The sequence below is a fragment of the Mustelus asterias genome, chromosome 24 (genome assembly GCF_964213995.1).
Source record: "Mustelus asterias chromosome 24, sMusAst1.hap1.1, whole genome shotgun sequence".
Lineage (NCBI taxonomy): Eukaryota > Metazoa > Chordata > Chondrichthyes > Carcharhiniformes > Triakidae > Mustelus > Mustelus asterias.
Genome location: NC_135824.1, coordinates 7,033,094 through 7,052,080, shown reverse-complemented (window position 1 = coordinate 7,052,080; position 18,987 = coordinate 7,033,094). Strand labels below are relative to the sequence as shown.

Genomic DNA, 18,987 nt, shown 5'->3' with positions numbered 1-18,987 from the left:
CTGGGAAAAGAGATGACCAGTGGCCTGACAAAGAATGACCTGGATACTCTGCTGAGTATGGAAATGAAACTCATCAAACTTCTCTATTACTTAATCAAAAAGATTCAATCAAATTAGTCAAAACGCAATTTGCCCTTTACAAATCTGCGCTAGCTCTCCTAAATTAACTAAAACCTCTCCAAGGACCTGTTAATTCTTTCCTTGATTATTGTTTCTGAAACTTTACCTACCATGATGTTAAACTGACTGGTCTAGAACCTCTTAAAATTGCATTTCTACACTTGGCTGATTCCTCACCCATTGATGACATGGTCTTGACTGCATTCCTTCAATGTGTTGTCTGTCACTCCCAGCAGTCTCTAATGCTGAGTACCAGTTTGAGATTGGCACACACCCTGAAGACTCCTGTACTTCCAGTCTCTTCCGGATATCCACTAATCTGCCATTCCGAAATATCTCTGCCTGTGGGGTAGACACCGCCTAGAACAGATGATCCAGGAAACCTTCAGCCTCCCTGATGCTCTGCAGTAATCTTCCAAGAATATTGTATCTGGGGCAAGAGCTGAGCACGACCAGTGGGATAAATAGAGAAATGACAGAGCAGTCCCAAGACCTTAAGCTAGAACTCAACAAGAGTGGTGAGAATAGACAGAGTGGTAGCAAAGAAGCCCAAGACCAGGAGTGAGAGCTAAGACCAACGGGGAAACTCAAGACCAGCTCGGAAACTCAAGCGCTGGAGACACTTCCTTCACTTGGTTCCCCAAGTCACATGAAGCATCCCGAATTTTCCACATGGTGCAGGAATTGCGAGCAACAGGTCGCAAGCTGGCTATCCGTGATCTAAAAAATCTATTCCCTCCTTTAGAATTTAGTTTGTACTTCGTTTAAACTATTAATTTTATTTAACTTCTCTAGATGTGCTTTGCATGAATACTTTTATTCCTAATTCACTCACCGTTTTACTTGCCCCGATTAAAATTTTTAATTTCCCGACTCCTTGTTTAAAGCAGTGTTTAGAGAGAGAGAAAGATAGAAATATTCACTAGCCAATTCACTTGCCTATTTTCCATTGACATCAAACTTTGGTTTTCATTCTCTTTTCCACAAACCTGGTGTGTCTGCTCACTGGCCCATTCTTTCTTCCCTGTTGGTCTTAGCTCTCACTCCTGGTCTTGGGCTTCTTTGCTACCACTCTGTCTATTCTCACCACTCTTGTTGAGTTCTCGCTTAAGGTCTTGGGACTGTTCTGTCATTTCTCTATTTATCCCACTGGTCGTGCTCAGCTCTTGCCCCAGATACAATATTCTTGGAAGATTACTGGACAATCTCTGGTGGCATTGTTTGCAGGGAATCAAGATTACAATTAAATAGCAAAATTTACACAATTTAGTAATTAGAAGAGTTATTCTGCAGCATGGGCTAAGAAAATGGAAGATGTGAAACTGAAGAGCTACAGTGCCACCACTGGAGGAGGATGTAACTGCATGGCAGTTTCAATTATAAATGTGAATGTCAATAAAGAAGTGTGACAAAATATGACACCAGGAGTAACATTTCTGGCAGAAAGTGCAAGCAAACAAGATTTTCAATTTCTCATAAACAGTATAGCATTTGCACAATAGCACAACTCACAGCTAGTTTAATCCGGAAAAATGTGAGGTAATGCATTTTGGAAGGTCTAATACAAATAGGAAATATACAGTAAATGGCAGAACCCTTAAGAGTAGTAATAGGCAAAGGGATCTGGGTGTACAGGTACACAGGTCACTGAAAGTGGCAATGCAGGTGGAGAAGGGAGTCAAGTTGGCATACGGCATGCTTGCCTTCATCGGCCAGGGTATTGAGTTTAAAAATTGGCAAGTCATGTTGCAGCTTTATAGAACCTTAGTTAGGCCGCACTTGGAATATAGTACTCAATTCTGGTCGCCACACTACAGAAGGATGTGGAGGCTTTGGAGAGAGGGTGCAGAAAAGATTTACCAGGATGTTGCCTGGTATGGAGGGCATTAGCTATGAGGAGATGGGAGAAACTTGATTTGTTCTCACTGGAACGACGGAGGTTGAGGGGTGACCTGATAGAAGTCTACAAGATTATGAGAGGCATGAACAGAGTGGATAGTCAGAAGCTTTTTCCCAGGGTAGAAGAGTCAATTACTAGGGGGTACAGGTTTAAGGTGCGAGGGGCAAGGTTTAAATGAGACGTATGAGGCAGATTTTTTGCACAGAGGGTGGTGGGTGCCTGGAACTCGATGCCAAGGGAGATAGTGGAAGCGGATAGGGTAGTGACTTTTAAGGGGCGTCTGGACAAATACGTGAATAGGATGAGAATAAAGAACAAAGAAAACAAAGAACAAAGAAAATTACAGCACAGGAACAGGCCCTTCCGCCCTCCAAGCCTGCACCGACCACGCTGCCCGACTTAACTAAAACCCCCTTCCCTTCCGGGGACCATATCCCTCTATTCCCATCTCATTCATGTACTTGTCAAGACGCCCCTTAAAAGTCACTACCGTATCCGCTTCCACTACCTCCCCCGGCAACGAGTTCCAGGTACCCACCACTCTCTGTGTAAAGAATCTGCCTCGTACATCTCTTTTAAACCTTGTCCCTCGCACCTTAAACCTATGCCCCCTGGTAATTGCCTCTTCCACCCTGGGAAAAAGCTTCTGACTATCCACTCTGTCCATGCCTCTCATAATTTTGTAGACTTCTATCAGGTCTCCCCTCAACCTCCGTCGCTCTAGTGAGAACAAATAGAGGGGTATGGTCCCCGGAAGGGTAGGGGGTTTTAGTTAAGTCAGGCAGCATGGTGCAGGCTTGGAGGGCCAAAGGGCCTGTTCCTGTGCTGTAATTTTCTTTGTTCTTTGTTCTAATCCATAAATGTGGACAGAATAAGAAATGTGTAATAGGGTGCCTGCTATATTTTGTAGATTATCAGAAATATTTGGTGTAAAACATTTTTAAATAGTATTCATTTGATGTTGACTTCTGGGTACTTCTTAAATTGTATTTAATTGAAATGATTCTGTTGGCTATTTACTGTAACCAAAAACTCTGGCATTTTCTCAGGGTAAATTGAGTTGGTAGGATTTTGCCAATTAAGACCACTGAAGCAGGTAGTATAAACTGGTTCAAGAGAGAATGAATGACATTTTAAACAGAGAATTGATTGAAGGATAAAGCAAAAAGATGGAAATTGTGTTTGTTCGAAGGGAAAGGGTTTGTTGGGACTAATTGCTTTTTCTTGTTTTCAAAAAATATTTTGGTCTTCTTAAACCACACAATCCAAATACATAATCCCACAACAATTTAACAGAATAAATAATTATATACATCATTATAATTTCGTTTGGATCCACTGGGTTAAGACTACACAATAAGAAGTGATGGATTCCCACAACTATTTCATGTTACTATAATAGCCACATACTAATTAGGAAGGGTGCATAGACATGGATGCTGAATCAACATGCCTTGGAGCACCATTTTAAAATTCTATTGAACTGTGTGAAGCAAGCAAATATTTAAAAAGCACAATTAAATGGATTTCCACCACACATTAACACGTGCACTGAAATTCCACCTAGGTATCAGGAGAAAAGACCAGCAAACTGAAACTCTAATATTGTACCTATTTTTCCAATTAGTAAAGAGCAAAACACAAGCTTTTAAAGGAGTTCATCATAGTCTCTCAAACAATGTGTGTGCTTGACTGAGGTTGATATCACTGCATACAAAGGTTGGGGCCATGGTATGTGATATGCTTCATGGTGATTGTGGTCCACTTGAACTCATTTCAAGTGCCTTGGGAGTCAGAGAAGAATTCCCAAAATTCTTTTTTGCTAATTTTTTTTTCTTAATCTGTTTTCCGGCCTGTCCCAGGAGATTACATGGCTGCTGGTGGAAGTATTAGGGATAATGATGTCTAATTACAACATGACTCAATGGTCAGGGGCTCGATGAACCAATTGGTCTGTTCCTGTCTGTCATTTTTGTATTTCATATGTATATGTCCTTGATATTGAATAGTTCTATTTTCATGAAGTCAATGTCTGCATTCCTTTGTGATGCATTGCGGAAGTGCAGGACAGATTGAGACTATTGTGCTAAAATGCAGCAAAAAGGCATTTTAATAGAAATTTTCCCAATGTTGACATTTATTAACTAGTTCCTGAAGCACAACACAATGCTCTGTATAGTGATGGAAGTACATTTTAAGGATCAATTTGTAATATTTCCTGGTGCTCCAGGCTGTGTAAAATAAACAGAAAGAGCAAGTAAATGGAAATTTTGAAATTAAGATTGAAAGTATGCACATATTCCAATTCCAAAACTACTGGAGTTTAAAATCAAAGTTCCCTCTGGATAAGTGCACTGTACCTATAGTCCTTGAAACAAGAGAAACATTTTTAATACTGCATTGTGGAGAAATTCATAACTACTCAGCAACAAGGATTAATATTCCCTTCCCTTTAGTCCTCTGGTCACTATAACTAAATTCTAGTAATTTTCATCTCCAATGCTCCTCCTTTCACAGAATCAAATACCTACAATGCTTAAGTGATTTATTGCAACAGGTGATTTATTGTTCAAGTGTGCTAATAAACTGTTATTTCTATCTTCAAGACATTTTTACAAAATGGTCATACTTAGTATTGCAATAATAGCACACAGAAACAGGCCATTTGGGTCAACTAGTCTGTGTTGGTGTTCATACCCCAAACGAGTCTTGCCCCATTCTATCTGCTTTATCTCAGCTATTCTAGCATATCTTTTCATTTCCTCTTTCTGAACTACTTGTTTAGTTTCCTTTAGAAAGCATCTTAACTGGTGCCACAATCATTTCCTCTGGTTGAAAGATCTGCAATGTGCCAACTCCCTGAGCAAATAAATTTCTTATTTCCTGGATTTATTAGTATCTTTTTAGTTGATTTGTTGGCCATTCATATATTTGGCCATTGACTACAAGTGCCTTAACTGTTGTCATGAGCCTACCAGGTGGAATCTTGGTTGGTACTTATATCTAGTCCTGTATCTTAACATCAAAATATATATTTATAACTATCCAATGTATGTATATCTTTCGGAGTGTTTGAGGACTCTGGGTTTGTACTAGACGGAATTTAGAAGGATGAGGGGGGAGGATCTCATTGAAACTTACAGCATACTGAAAGGCCTGGATAGAGTGGACATGGGGAAGATGGTTTTTATTAGTAAGAGAGACTAGGATCCGAGGGCACAGCCTCAGATTAAAGGGATGACCCTTGAGGACTAAGATGAGGAGGAATTTCTTCAGTCATAGGATGGTGAATCTTTGGATTTCATTGCCAAAGAAGGCTGTGGAGGCCAATGTATTTAAGACAGAGATGGATAAGTAAGATGATCAAAGGTAATTGGGAAAAGGTGGGAGAATGAGGTTGAGAAACCTATCAGCAACTAATGGCAGAGCAGACTCAAAGGGCCGAATGGCCTAAATCTGCTCCTATATGTATAGTATCTTATGTATGGTTTCCTTGAGAATGCATGGTTGTGTGTCATCTGGACTTGGGAGTTTTATCCCTCTTTTTGTTTTGCTAGTTTCTCAATTATATTCACCATTCCTATCCCAACTGAATTAATGTTCTTTTTAAACTTATTTTCTAGTCAAGTGAAACTTATTTTCTAGTCAGGTGTCTATTTTGCTACTGTTAGTAAAAACGGAGGCACGGTAGTTATTCTGCCATTTCTCTGCTACTGTGATATCATCTTGCTAATCCTTTCATGTTCTTAATTGACCCTATTTCTACTTTCATTTTGCTTTTGTTATTTATGTCTGTAACATACTTTGTTATTTCTTATGTTCCTTGATAACTTGATTCTGTAATTTTTCTTTGCCTTCCTGTTTTTTTTTAAAAAACTGATCCAAGTTCCTTGTATTTGCCTTTGTCTTCCTCTTCTTTTGTACCAAAGTAAATCTCATATGCCTTTTGCTTTAGATTCATTTTCTCCTTAGTTCTTTATTCATTTCCTGTGCCCCATAATTAGATTACTTATTTTTGGCTTTGTGCAGAATACATTTTTATAACTCAGTTGAATACCCTTTTATAGATTTCTTAATGCTTTTCTGACTTTGCTTTTCATTATTTTCTCCCAATTTACCTTTAATCCTGCCCTCATTTTCTCATAAATTAGTCTTCACCAATCTATTAACTTACTCCTTGATCTACTTACATCACACTTGATGCTAATATTGAACCTTACTATGTTGTGATCATAAGTACTAGGATGCTCTCCAACTTTTAATTAATCTACCTGTTCTGAGTAATTATCCATTACAAAATCCACAAGGCATTATTTTCTTGTGCTTCTTAGGTACTTGGGCAGTGATACAAGTGATATAGATATTTGCAGAATTTGTCATAAGATGTAGTGCTGGGCTATATCATTGACCCTAAAAAATTCATCAAACACAAAATTTGTTTCAGGAATGTTCAGATTTTGTAAGAAAATACCGTTCTCCAACTTGGCATAATAAAATGTTTAAAATTTATAGTTTGATATATGAAAATAAAATCAGTACTTACTGTCCTATGTAACATTTTTAACTGAGAAACCACTCTCCAATTTCAAAGAGAGATATATATTAAAACATGCCTGTTAATATTATTGGCACCAAAAGGACAAATAACTCAAAATAGCTTAAAATGGTCAGTAGAAATTAGTTTGCACTCAGAAGTCACATCGATGTTGTTTGTGCACAATTTGTTTGTGCACCTTTTATTCAAAAATGTGCTGCTCACATATTTCACAAAACTTGTTTCAATTGGATATTTCAAAGTCAATGATGGTTAAAAGATCAGTTATGGTATGCAGCAGAAGTTCTTAACTAGGGCCCATCAGAAGGTTTCAAGAAAGCCAACTGCTGGCCCAAGGTTTCTTCCAACCCCATCAATTTAGCCCTGGGTTTGACACAGACCGTACCCATTTCTAGTAGCCAATCATCACAATAAGCACCTGTTATATGACCCACGTGTCTCCCATCTTTTTCTCATGAGCCAGCAATGCATTTACAAAAGTTCAATATTAAGTCTAAAGTATCAACAATATTTTTAAATAAATTTTACACTGTTTAGATTCAGTTACAAAATGTTAATTTTATGGCTACACACTGTTCGATTTATTGGCAGTCTCACCCAACACTTGTTCCTGCACCCTTTGCTTTTGGATAGTTTGAGTTGTCCATTATATTTGAATTACTGTATTTGTGCATGTGGGGGATAGAATTTTCATTAGAGACAACTCCAGCCACTGGTACAGTGAGGGTTCTGGGTGTGAATACAAAACCGTTTCTTCAGCAGCAGTGCAATGTTGGTCACATTTGGTAAAAATTATTTAAAACAATTAATATATATGCTTAATTGTATAATTTCTATGCAATTTTATACATAAAATACTTATGTCATGTTGTAGGGGTCTATGGAACTTTTATAACATGGGAGGGTGGGGAGGCCTCAGAAGCCAAAATGATTGTGAATCCCAGATACACAATAAGAACACGTGGGGTGAAGGGGGAATGCATAGAATAAAGTGGAATTAAATAAATAGTTCTGATTTCTGAAAGCTCTTTTGCATAAATCTTATGGCTCACACAGCACTGCAAAACTGTCTAAATTTGCAGTTTTGTCATTAAAGAAAGATGATGAAAATAAGAGTAGAGTCTTAAAAGAACAAAAAGGTTGATCTAAAAATATTCAATTGTGTCTATCATAAAATGATTACAGCACAGAAGGAGATATTCAGCCTGTTGTGTCCATACTGGCTCTCTGAGAGAGCAACTCCTCTAATCTCACTTCCAAGCCTTTTCCCCATAGCCCTGCAAATTTCTTCTGTTCAGATAAGTGTCCAATTCTCCTTTCGAAAGCCATGATTAAATCTGCCTCCAACACCTACTCAGGCAATGCATTTCAGACCTTCTCCTTTTGTCAATCACCCTATGTCCCTATCCTTCTCCTAATAGGAACAGTTTCTTCCCATCTACTCTGTCCAGACCCCTCATGATTTTGAATACCTAGATCAAATCTAAGTATAGAGTGAGAATTTATGCTGAATTAGTATTTTTTGTTTCACTGTGAGAAAAACACAAGTTGCACTGATGCTAGAACTTTTGTTTGCCCACTCTATAATCAGCATGTGTACTTAAATACTTTCATTTTGGCTGTGCTAATATAAGATCTCATAAAATTATACATTAAATTACTGTAGTAACAAGCAAATCATGACCAATTTACTGATAAAAGCCAATATTCAAAGGGAAACTCCATCGCCCTGGGCAGTTTCCAAAGATAATTACAGGACTTTGTGAAAATGAAGGTCTGTGAATTAGAATGAACTGAGACTAATAGCTGTCGATGTTTGATCACTTGGATTTAAATTAATTGTCACTACAAGGGATAATGAATGTCAGAATAAGACTGCCAATGTGGAAAAAATACAACCTATAATTAAGTGTTCCAAATTGCAGAATTTATCCCCATCCAATGAATGATCAAATCCTTTCTTGTTAAAAATACAGCAAAAGAATTTGCTAAATGAAAGTACAGCCATCAACTGGGTACCAAAAATTTTGCAGATTTTATTTTGCTAACCAATTAGTTTTGAAAAAAATATTTTTACTTCTGCACCATCAAAGATGTCTCAGTTGTCTTTTTAAACATATAGCAAAAAATAGTTCTGAAAATATAGAAAACATACGTGGAAGTCATCCTCTGATGCAGCAATAGTTTGGTTGAAAGATTTTTGCTCATGATTTTAAAAACCCAACCCACATAATTACCTTCTAATTTAAGATTTTTTGTCCCTGGGCAAGACTTTGGTGGTCTTGACTCGAGGTCATTGGTACAACTAATAGTCTGCGATACTCAGATATTATTTTTCATATGTAGTATCCATTTTCAGTGGCCTACGCAGCTGGGCTTTAGATATGCGTCTTAATGGCAAATGTAACCAATGAGCAATTAAAGGTGTGATTAGAATAGACTGAGAAGCAAGATGAGTAGTAAGAAGATACGACAATAAAATTTCCATAGAAGGAAATTAAAAGAATCTGAATCCAGGATTATTCCAGTCACATTTCTTCAAGATAATGATGATTAGAGGAAGAAAGCAAAAGATACCCTAAAAAATTGTAATCAAAGCATTATTTGTCACTAAGTCACTTGGATTCTTGATTTTAATGGCATTTCTTACTACTCCGATCAGGAATAGGCTAGTAAAAATTCAAATGTAACTTTTGCCAATCTACTGAGACCTCCCTAAAGCCAAGGTCTGATAGTGGATCAGATTTTATATTGGCTGCAATTAACAAATTGCCTCAAAATACAATGCACATCAGTAATACTGCCGTGACTCCTAAAAAGACTTTTCATTGACTCAACTGGCAGGACTTAGTAACACAACATGCACATCCTAGATTCTTAATATTTTTTTCAGGCATTGGAGAGCAAGCATAATGCAAAGGCCTTAGGCCCTGACAAGATCCTGACAGCAGTACTGAGGACTTATGCCTTAGAACGAACCACACAACTAGCCAAGCTGTTCCAGTATAGTTACAACTCTATATCTAACCAACAATGTGGAAAATTGCTCAGGTATGTCCTGTCCACAAAAAGCAGTAAAAATCCAGCTTGACTGAATACATTCCATGAGTGCTAATCACAGCCACCGTACTGCCCAATCTATCGTCATAACTGAAGTTTCTCTTCCCTGGAACCATTCTTGTAAACCTCTCCAATGCGTTCTCAGCCTCCAGCTGAGGTCTAAGCTTGTTTCTTGTACAAGTTCAGTATAACCTCCTTGCTTTTGTACGATAGAAGCGATTTTCTGACCTCGTCGTGTCTGGCGCAGATTGTGCCGACCCCGAGAATAGTGTGCAGGCCTAAAAATCGGTTTCACACCTGGCGCCAAACAGTTTGCGATTCTCCCGGCCCCTCTCTAACGGTGCGAACCAGATCATGCCCAGAAAGAGCACGAGGCTATTAGCATATTTAAAGTAGCATTTAAAGATGCATAGCCTGTTCAACTCCCAGTGCACAGAATTCTCCTGTCTGTTTTCGGATATGGCACGAAAACAGCGAGAATCACTACTGGTCTCTACCAGCGGAGACCTGGCGCAGTGGTCACGCCAAGGGCTGAGGCCACTGAAGCCCCTGGATGGTTGGGGGCATGGCCAGCAGTGCCCATCTAGCGGTGCCCACCTGTCACACTGGTGGTGCCCACCAGACACCCCAGTGGCCACTAGGCACTGCCAGTATGCCAGTCAGGCATCACCAGTGTGCCCGGGGCAGAGCCTGTGGGGGCTATGACTGAGGGGAGGGGGCTATCCTGGGGGGTCATGCAGGGCCGGATCATGTCGTGGGTCATGATGGGGAGGGGGGTGGCACGTTGAGGATCTGGCAGTGGGTCCAATCAAGAGGGCCCCAATGTCCCGCTGCTGACGACCCGTGTTGGGGAGGAGGTAGGGGAACATGCTGCTCATGGGGGTCTCCATTGTCCATGAGAGGAGGGTCTCCCATTGCACTGTGAGATAGGAGCACTCTTGCAAAATGATGCCCGAGAGCTCTGAATTCATGGTCACCGGCGTGTTTAGGCCCCTCCCCCAGAACCGACGCAAAGCTCCCAACTCTCTTAAAAAAGTGGCTGATTGTGGGAGGATTCCAGTGCGGAGCATGCCTGAGAGCCTGGCATGGATCATTCCATTATTCTTGCCGTTATGCCATTTAGGTTTTTTGGGGGGAATTCCACCTTATGTCCCTATCAATAAAGCCCAGAATACTATATGCTTTATTAATTGCTCTCTCCACCTGTCCTACCACCTTCAATGATCTATGCTCATTTACACCCAGGTCCCCCTGCTCCTGCACATCTTTTAGAATTCTATCCCTTACTTTATTTTGTCCCTCCATGTTCTTCCTACTAAAATACATAATCTCACATTTCTCCACATTGAACATCATCTGCCACCTATCTGCCCACTCCACCAACTTGTCTATGTCCTTTTTGAAGTTCTACACTGTCCTCTTCACAGCTGACAATACTCCCAAGTTTTGTCATCTGCAAACTTTGAAATTTCCTACTGCACACCAAGATCTAGATCATTAACATATATCAGGAAAAGCAAGGGTTCCAATACTGATCCCACGTGAGCACCACTATAAACCTACCTCTAGCCCAAAAAAATATGCATCAACCATTACTCTCTGCTTCCTATCATTCAGCCAATTATATATCCATGTTGCTACTGTCCCTTTTATTCCATGAGCTATAATTTTTCTCACAGGTCTGTTGTGTAGTAGAACCATAGAACCATAGAAAATTACAGCTCAGAAACAGGCCTTTTGGCCCTTCTTGGCTGTGCCGAACCATTTTATGCTTAGTCCCACTGACCTGCACTTGGACCATATCCCTCCACACCCCTCTCATCCATGAACCCGTCCAAGTTTTTCTTAAATGTTAAAAGCATTTACCACTTTATCCGGCAGCTCATTCCACACTCCCACCACTCTCTGCGTGAAGAAGCCCCCCCTAATATTCCCTTTAAACTTTTCTCCTTTCACCCTTAACCCATGCCCTCTGATTTTTTTCTCCCCTAGCCTCAGTGGAAAAAGCCTGCTGGCATTCACTCTATCTATACCCATCAAAATCTTATACACCTCTATCAAATCTCCCCTCAATCTTCTACGCTCCAGGGAATAAAGTCCCAACCTACTCAATCTCTCTCTGTAACTCAGCTTCTCAAGTCCCGGCAACATCCTTGTGAACCTTCTCTGCACTCTTTCAATCTTATTTACATCCTTCCTGTAACTAGGTGACCAAAACTGTACACAATACTCCAAATTCGGCCTCACCAATGCCTTATATAACCTTACCATAACACTCCAACTTTTATACTCGATACTCCGATTTATAAAGGCCAATGTACCAAAGGCACTCTTTACGACCCTATCCACCTGTGACATCACTTTTAGGGAATTCTGTACCTGTATTCCCAGATCCCTCTGTTCAACTGCACTCTTCAGAGTCCTACCATTTACCCTGTAAGTTCTTCTTTGGTTTGTCCTTCCAAAGTGCAATATCTCAACACTTGTCTGCATTAAATTCCATTTGCCATTTTTCTAGTTGGTCCAAATCCCTCTGCAAGCTTTGAAAACCTTCCTCACTGTCCACTACACCTCCAATCTTTGTATCATCAGCAAACTTGCTGATCCAATTTACCACATTATCATCCAGATCATTGATATAGATGACAAACAACAATGGACCCAACACCGATCCCTGCGGCACACCACTAGTCACAGGCCTCCACTCAGAGAAGCAATCCTCCACAACCACTCTCTGGCTTCTTCCATTGAGCCAGTGTCTAATCCAATTTACTACCTCCCCATGTATACCTAGCGACTGAACCTTCCTAACTAACCTCCCATGAGGGACCTTGTCAAAGGCCTTGCTGAAATCCAGGTAGACAACATCCACCGCCTTCCCTTCATCCACTTTCCTGGTAACCTCCTCGAAAAACTCTAATAGATTGGTCAAACATGACCTACCACGCACAAAGCCATGTTGACTCTCCCTAATAAGTCCCTGTCTATCCAAATATTTGTAGATCCTATCCCTTATCACAGCTTCCAATAACTTGCCCACCACCGACGTCAAACTTACTGGCCAATAATTTCCCGGATTTCTTTTGGAACCTTTTTTAAACAACGGAACAACATGAGCCACCCTCCAATCATCCGGCACCTCCCCCGTGAATACTGACATTTTAAATATGTCTGCCAGGGCCCCTGCAAGTTCAACACTAGCTTCCCTCAAGGTCCGTGGGAATACCCTGTCCGGTCCTGGGGATTTATCCACTCTGGTTTGCCTCAGGACAGCGAGCACCTCCTCCCCTTTAATCTGTAAAGGTTCCATGGCCTCCCTACCAGTTTGCCCTATTTCCGTAGACTCCATGCCCGTTTCCTCAGTAAATACGGATGCAAAAAAACCATTTAGTATCTCCCCCATCTCTTTTGGTTCCATACACAGTCTACCACTCTGGTCTTCAAGAGGACCAATTTTATTCCTCACTATCCTTTTGCTCCTAACATACCTATAGAAGCTCTTTGGATTTTCCTTCACTCTGTCTGCCAAAGCAACCTCATGTCTTCTTTTAGCCCTCCTGATTTCCCTCTTAAGTAGCTTCTTGCACTTTTTATACTCCTCGAGCATCTGATGTGTTCCTTGCTGCCTGTAGTATTGTATCAAATGCCTTCTGAAAGTCCATGTACACCACATCAACAGTATTAATCTCATCAACTCTTTGTTTCCTCCTCAAAAAGAAGTCCAGCAAGTTAGTTAAATATAATATCCTCTTTAGAAATCCATGCTAGCTCTTTGTAATCAGCCCACATTTTTCCATGTGACTACTAATTCTATCCCAAATGAGTTCCTAGAAGCTTGCCCACCACTGATGTTAATGGCATGTAATTGCTGGGATATCCTTACAACATATTTCCTATAAATGTCATGCTTAATTCCAGTTATATTTTAGCTGTCACACTTTAGCAAATACCATGGGAATTCTGTGCACATATATTATATATATATATATACTAGCAGATCTCTCAAATGGTGTTCGTGGTAGGTTGGAAGATATGCTATTGTACTGTAATGGGGTGTTAAAAACTAAGTGATCCCGAAAATGCTACAGAACACAAAGCATGACATGTACATGTGTTCTACTCTTGGCCATTAATAAACACTAGTATAACTTCTGTGGCCTTAGTTGTAGGAAATGTTTTTTTTAGCTTATATGCTGCTATAGACTGAACGGAAAATGGACTTGGATGACTTTCAGAGTACAGCAAATCAGAAATAGATGTCTCAATAATTTTTATATCATAGAATTATGGAAAGACACAGAACAGAAGGAGGCTATTCGTGCTGTCTGGCTCTTTGAAATAACTGTTGGTCTCACCACTCTGTTCTTTCCACATAGCCCTATAAATTCTTCCCCTTCAATACTTATTCAATTTCTTTTTAAAAGTTGCTACAGAAGCTGCATCCACAGCCCTGTTTGGTAGTACACTCCCAATGATGAAATCTTGTGACATTTCTTTCTCATGTCATCTCTGGTTCATTTCTCAATTACCTTAAATCTGTGTCCTCTGGTACAGACCCTTTTGCCACAAAGGTCATTCTGGAAACATTTTTTCCCTTATCTACTCTATCGCCTTGTGATTTTGAATACCACCTTCTTTGCTCCCAGGGGAACAATTCCAGTTTCTCTTGCCTCCCTGCAGAACTGAATTCTGCTAATAGCTAACTGGAAATTCTACTGAATTTCCTCTGCACCGTCTTTGAGGCCTTAACATCCTTCCTAAAGAGTGGTGTCCTGAATTGGCCACCTCATTCTATAAAATTTAGCATAACTTGCTTCCTTTTGTTCTCTAAGCCTCTCTTTATAAAGCCAGGAATCCCATATATAGATTAGAAAACTGTCTGCATTTATCAAAATATTGATTGAAATACCACTGGATTGCAATGTTGTAATGAATACGTTAACATGTTCATATGTAATTCTTTTGTTGCTTTTTTTTAAAACAAAGGCATTAACCCAAAATGGGTTAATTTTTTCATTAATAATAGAGGGCAGAGGCACTTGATGATTACATCTTTGTTTCTAATGCATCATATCTGGACTTTAATGCCATTATTTCTCAGCCAGCTGCTTATGTTTATACTAGGCTGGAATACATGTGCAACACCTGTTCCAGTTAAGCACGTCAGAGAAGGACTTTACAGAGTATCTCTTTCTTAGCATTTAAACTATGATTATGCACCTGCAGCATTCAATAAAATGTTAGGTTAAATCCATGATGCAGTAAAGTACCAGCATTTCGTGGGAACAAGCTTGAGAGGTTAAGTTGCATTTATGGCTTTCTGCCACACTGCTAGCAAGGACGAGTGCTGGAAGGGAACATGGGTAGGGTCAACCCACAGCAGCATTTCAAGAAGGTAGCCTACCACCACCTTCTCAAGGGCAACTAGGGATGGGTAACAAATGCTGGCCAGCCAGTGGGACCCATGTCCCATGAATGAAGAAAAGAAAAATCCAGGATATAGCATTCCAATCCTATTGCCAGCATTCACTCCCATGTGCATTCCCACTGGGAGCTCTGAATTGCTGAATTAGATGTTATTTTTCTATCCAAAAGAGACATAACTAACTGACTTTATAAACAATCCATAACTTGAAGGAAAAGAAAAGCAGAAAATGCTGAAACGACTCTGGTTTGGCTGCATCTAAGGGGAGAGAAATAGAGTTAACATTTCAAGTCTGTATGACTCTTCAGAACTGAAGAGGGGCAGAAATGTGACGGGACCAAACAGCTGGAGAGGGGGATGGAGAAGATGCAGCAGAATAGGTGCGTACTCAGGAGAGAGTGACCAAGATATAATGGACACAAGACAAAGGGAGTGTCATGGTACTGTAAAAGGCTAAAGAAGGTGCTAATAATGGTTTTGCTTTACACAACTTGATCCAAGTTTTTTTTTACAAGATTTGCCAAGTGCCCAAATTATAACACAGCTTTTAAAAATCTTGTTTGAATGTGCAATTTATACAGCTGACTTTATGGTGCATTGAATGCTATTAGTAGTATGAGGATTAAATCTTAACCAGCCCACATAGAGATGTTTGGACCCCATGCCCATATTACTCATGGGGAATTTTCTTAAAACATACACAAGAACATTCATATATTACACATTTGGAAGAGCTGGGCAAAAGAAACAATTTTCATTTATAAAGCATTTTTCAAGAAGAATCTCAAAGTGCTTTACAGCCAGTGAATTTCTTCTGAATTGTAATCACTTCTTTAATGTAGGGAACACAACAGCCAATTTGCCAACAGCAAGGTCCCACAAACAGCAATGTGAACGATCAGATAATCTGCTTCAGCTGGCTGAGGGATGAATGCTGCTGGCTGGCATAACAAGAAAAACACTGGTAAGGTTATTTGTTTCTTAGCTTTTCCTCCACATCTCATCTGTTCTCTAGCTTATTGTTACTCCACAGAACAAACTTTGCACAAGTGATCTAGAGTAACTAGGTCTCTGATTGTGTTTTCCATTTGCTCAGCATTTCCCCAACAAACAGTTGGATGACTGGGAATGTGCAAAATGGTAAATCATAAACACAAACATACCTAACATTCTGCAATGTGGAACCCAAATGTATTTCACCTTGTAAGCCAACCAATGGGAGATTATACTATTTATTTCGGCTCTGATGATCAGTCACGCTTACACCTGCTGTTATGCTTCTTTCAGCAAATGAAGAGTTCAGATCTAGTCATAAAAGGTTTTAAAAACAAACTCCATTAGGATGTCCCCAACCAGCCCAAAAATTATAGAAGTGTTACATCTAATTACTTTTACAAGACCTACCTGTAATCTTTAGCCAGCTAACCGTATCTACAATTCCAAACATCCCTTAGGCCGTGATAATATGCAAATTGCAATTTGTGTCTGTCACCTAAGATTCTTCAGTATGTGTTATATATAATGTATAAAACATACACAAAAGAGCAGAATAATTTTTGGTGTCATGATTTTTTTTCAGAATTTATTCTATGCAAAATGGAGTTACTGAATATTTTCCCAAATATAATGTTGAGATTTAAATCTTAAAAATATTTAAACTTACTGCAACAGAGATTCTGCCTAGTACGTGCTCAGGGATTTTTCTATATACATCCAAAGAACCTCCTAAAGGAAATTATAATAGAGGAGAAAAACATGAATACATATTAAATGATGATTATTATAATCATTAACTATAAGCTCTAAAATAAATTACCTTTGTGCTGTTATGACTGAATATATTGGAGAACCCTATCTGGTTCAAGGTCAAGTACAATATCCAATTACTTAAGGCACTTTTACTAATTTAAAAAAACACTACAAATGCAATGTTAAAGTGAATACAGGTAATTAGGGTTTAAATTCCAAACTACATCCAACAAATTGATATTCAAGAAAGGGAACAGAAGTTCACAAACTGGTTTATTTCTTTATATTTTTAAACTGAAATAAGAAAAATAGATTACTTCATTTTATCCTTTGAATAAAGGCATACTCAATGTACCATGGAAGTGCTGCCAATCAACTTGATATTAAATGGATAACATGAAAAATTGCACCATTAAAATTATGTTTGACCAGGCAGGACCCTTTCATCAATGGAGGAATAAACAAGAGGTAAGTGACCCATTAGGAGCAGAATTCTGACATAGTTGAGTGGTGGGAAAAATCAGTGGTAGATTTCACAGCGCAAACTAAATCTGATTTAATAGTTGCTGGCTCCTGTAGAATGGGTTTCACAATAAGATAATCATAATAGCATTTTGTGAGATTGCAGCCCTGGAAAACTTAATATTTTATTGCTAGGTCTTCCCAATGCCATTGGTCTTTCTAGGGTCAATATAAGTGCTATTCAAGGAAAGGAACATAGGAACTGGCGTAGGCCATTCAGCCTGTCGAGTCTGCTCTGCTATTCAATACAATCACGCACTTCAATGCCTTTCATCTACATTATCCCGATAACCCTCTATGTTATTGATAATCAGAAATCTATCAATTTCTACCTTAAACATGCGCATTGACTGAGCATCTCTCTGAGGTAGACATTTCCAAACATTATAAGCATCATCTTAGTCATAAATGGCTTCCCCCAATTTTGAAATTCTGCTCCTGGTTCGAGACTCCCCAACCAAGGGAAACATCTTACTGCATCCACCCCGTCTATTCCATTAAGTCTTTTGTAGGTTTCAAGTAGAACACCTCTCATTCTTCAAAACTCTGGCGAATACAGGCCCAGTTTACCCAATCTCTCTTCATAAGACAGTTTTGCCATCCCCGAAACAAGACTGGTGAGCCTTTGATGCACTCCCTCGATGGCAATAATTTTCTCAAGTACGGAGACCAAAACTGCACATAATACTCCAGGTGCGGTCTAACCAACCTTCCCTTCATTTGAAGCAAGACCTCACTATTCCTGCACTCAAAGCTTCTTACAATAAAGGCTAACATTCCACCAGCCTTCCTAATAGCTTACTACACGTGCATGTTAGCCTTCAGTGACTTATGAACAACGACGCTCAGGTCCCTTTGTACATCTACACTTGCTAATTTCTCTCTAATTTAGGAAATACTGTTCATCTGTACATTTTTTCCTTCTACCAGAGTGAATTGCTTCACATTTTTCCACTTAATACTCCATAAGCCATGTTCTTGCCCACTCGCTAAATTTATCCAAATCTTCGTGTAGTTGTTTACATTTTCATCCATGAACTTGGAAATATTATATTTGGTCCCCACATCCAAATCATTGAAATATATTGTGAACAGCTGGGGCCCAAGTACTGATTCCTTGTGGTACCCCTAGCTACAGCCTGTCAATGTGAGAACGACCTGTTTATTCTGATTTTTTTCTGCCCGTTAGCCAATCCTTAATCCATGCCATATATGGCCTCCTACCCTTTTTGTGCTATTATTTTGCTTATCAAACTCCTGTGGGGAACTTTATCAGAAGCCTTCTGAAAATCCAAATATTCATCAACATCAATCAACTTTCCTTTATTAATTTTGTTAGTGACATCCTCAAAAAAACTCCAACAAATTCTTCAAACATGATTTCCCATTTGTAAATCCATGCAGATTGTGGTTGTCCAAGTGCCCATTTAACACATCCTTTATAATAGATTCTAGAATTTTCACTGCTAATGATGAATGGCTAACAGGTCTGTAGCTCCCTGTGTTTTCTCTCTCCCTCCCTACCTTTCAATCTTCAGGAACCATTCCAGAATCTATAGAATTTTGGAAGGTGATCACCAATGCATCCACTATCTCCATAGCAACCTCTTTCAGCACTCTGGGATGCATAATATGAGGTCCCAGGGACTTATCAAT

General features: G+C 39.4%; 1 protein-coding gene across 2 annotated transcripts in view; it reads right to left on the bottom strand.

Moving 5' to 3' along the window:
- map2k5 (mitogen-activated protein kinase kinase 5) overlaps positions 1–18,987 on the bottom strand; it is a 290,898-nt gene that overhangs the window by 140,240 nt on the left and 131,671 nt on the right. For both annotated transcript variants that reach the window (XM_078241240.1, XM_078241241.1), the window contains one exon: positions 16,724–16,785. In XM_078241240.1, the coding sequence (XP_078097366.1) occupies positions 16,724–16,785 (62 nt within the window). The remainder of the gene's footprint in view (positions 1–16,723; positions 16,786–18,987) is intronic.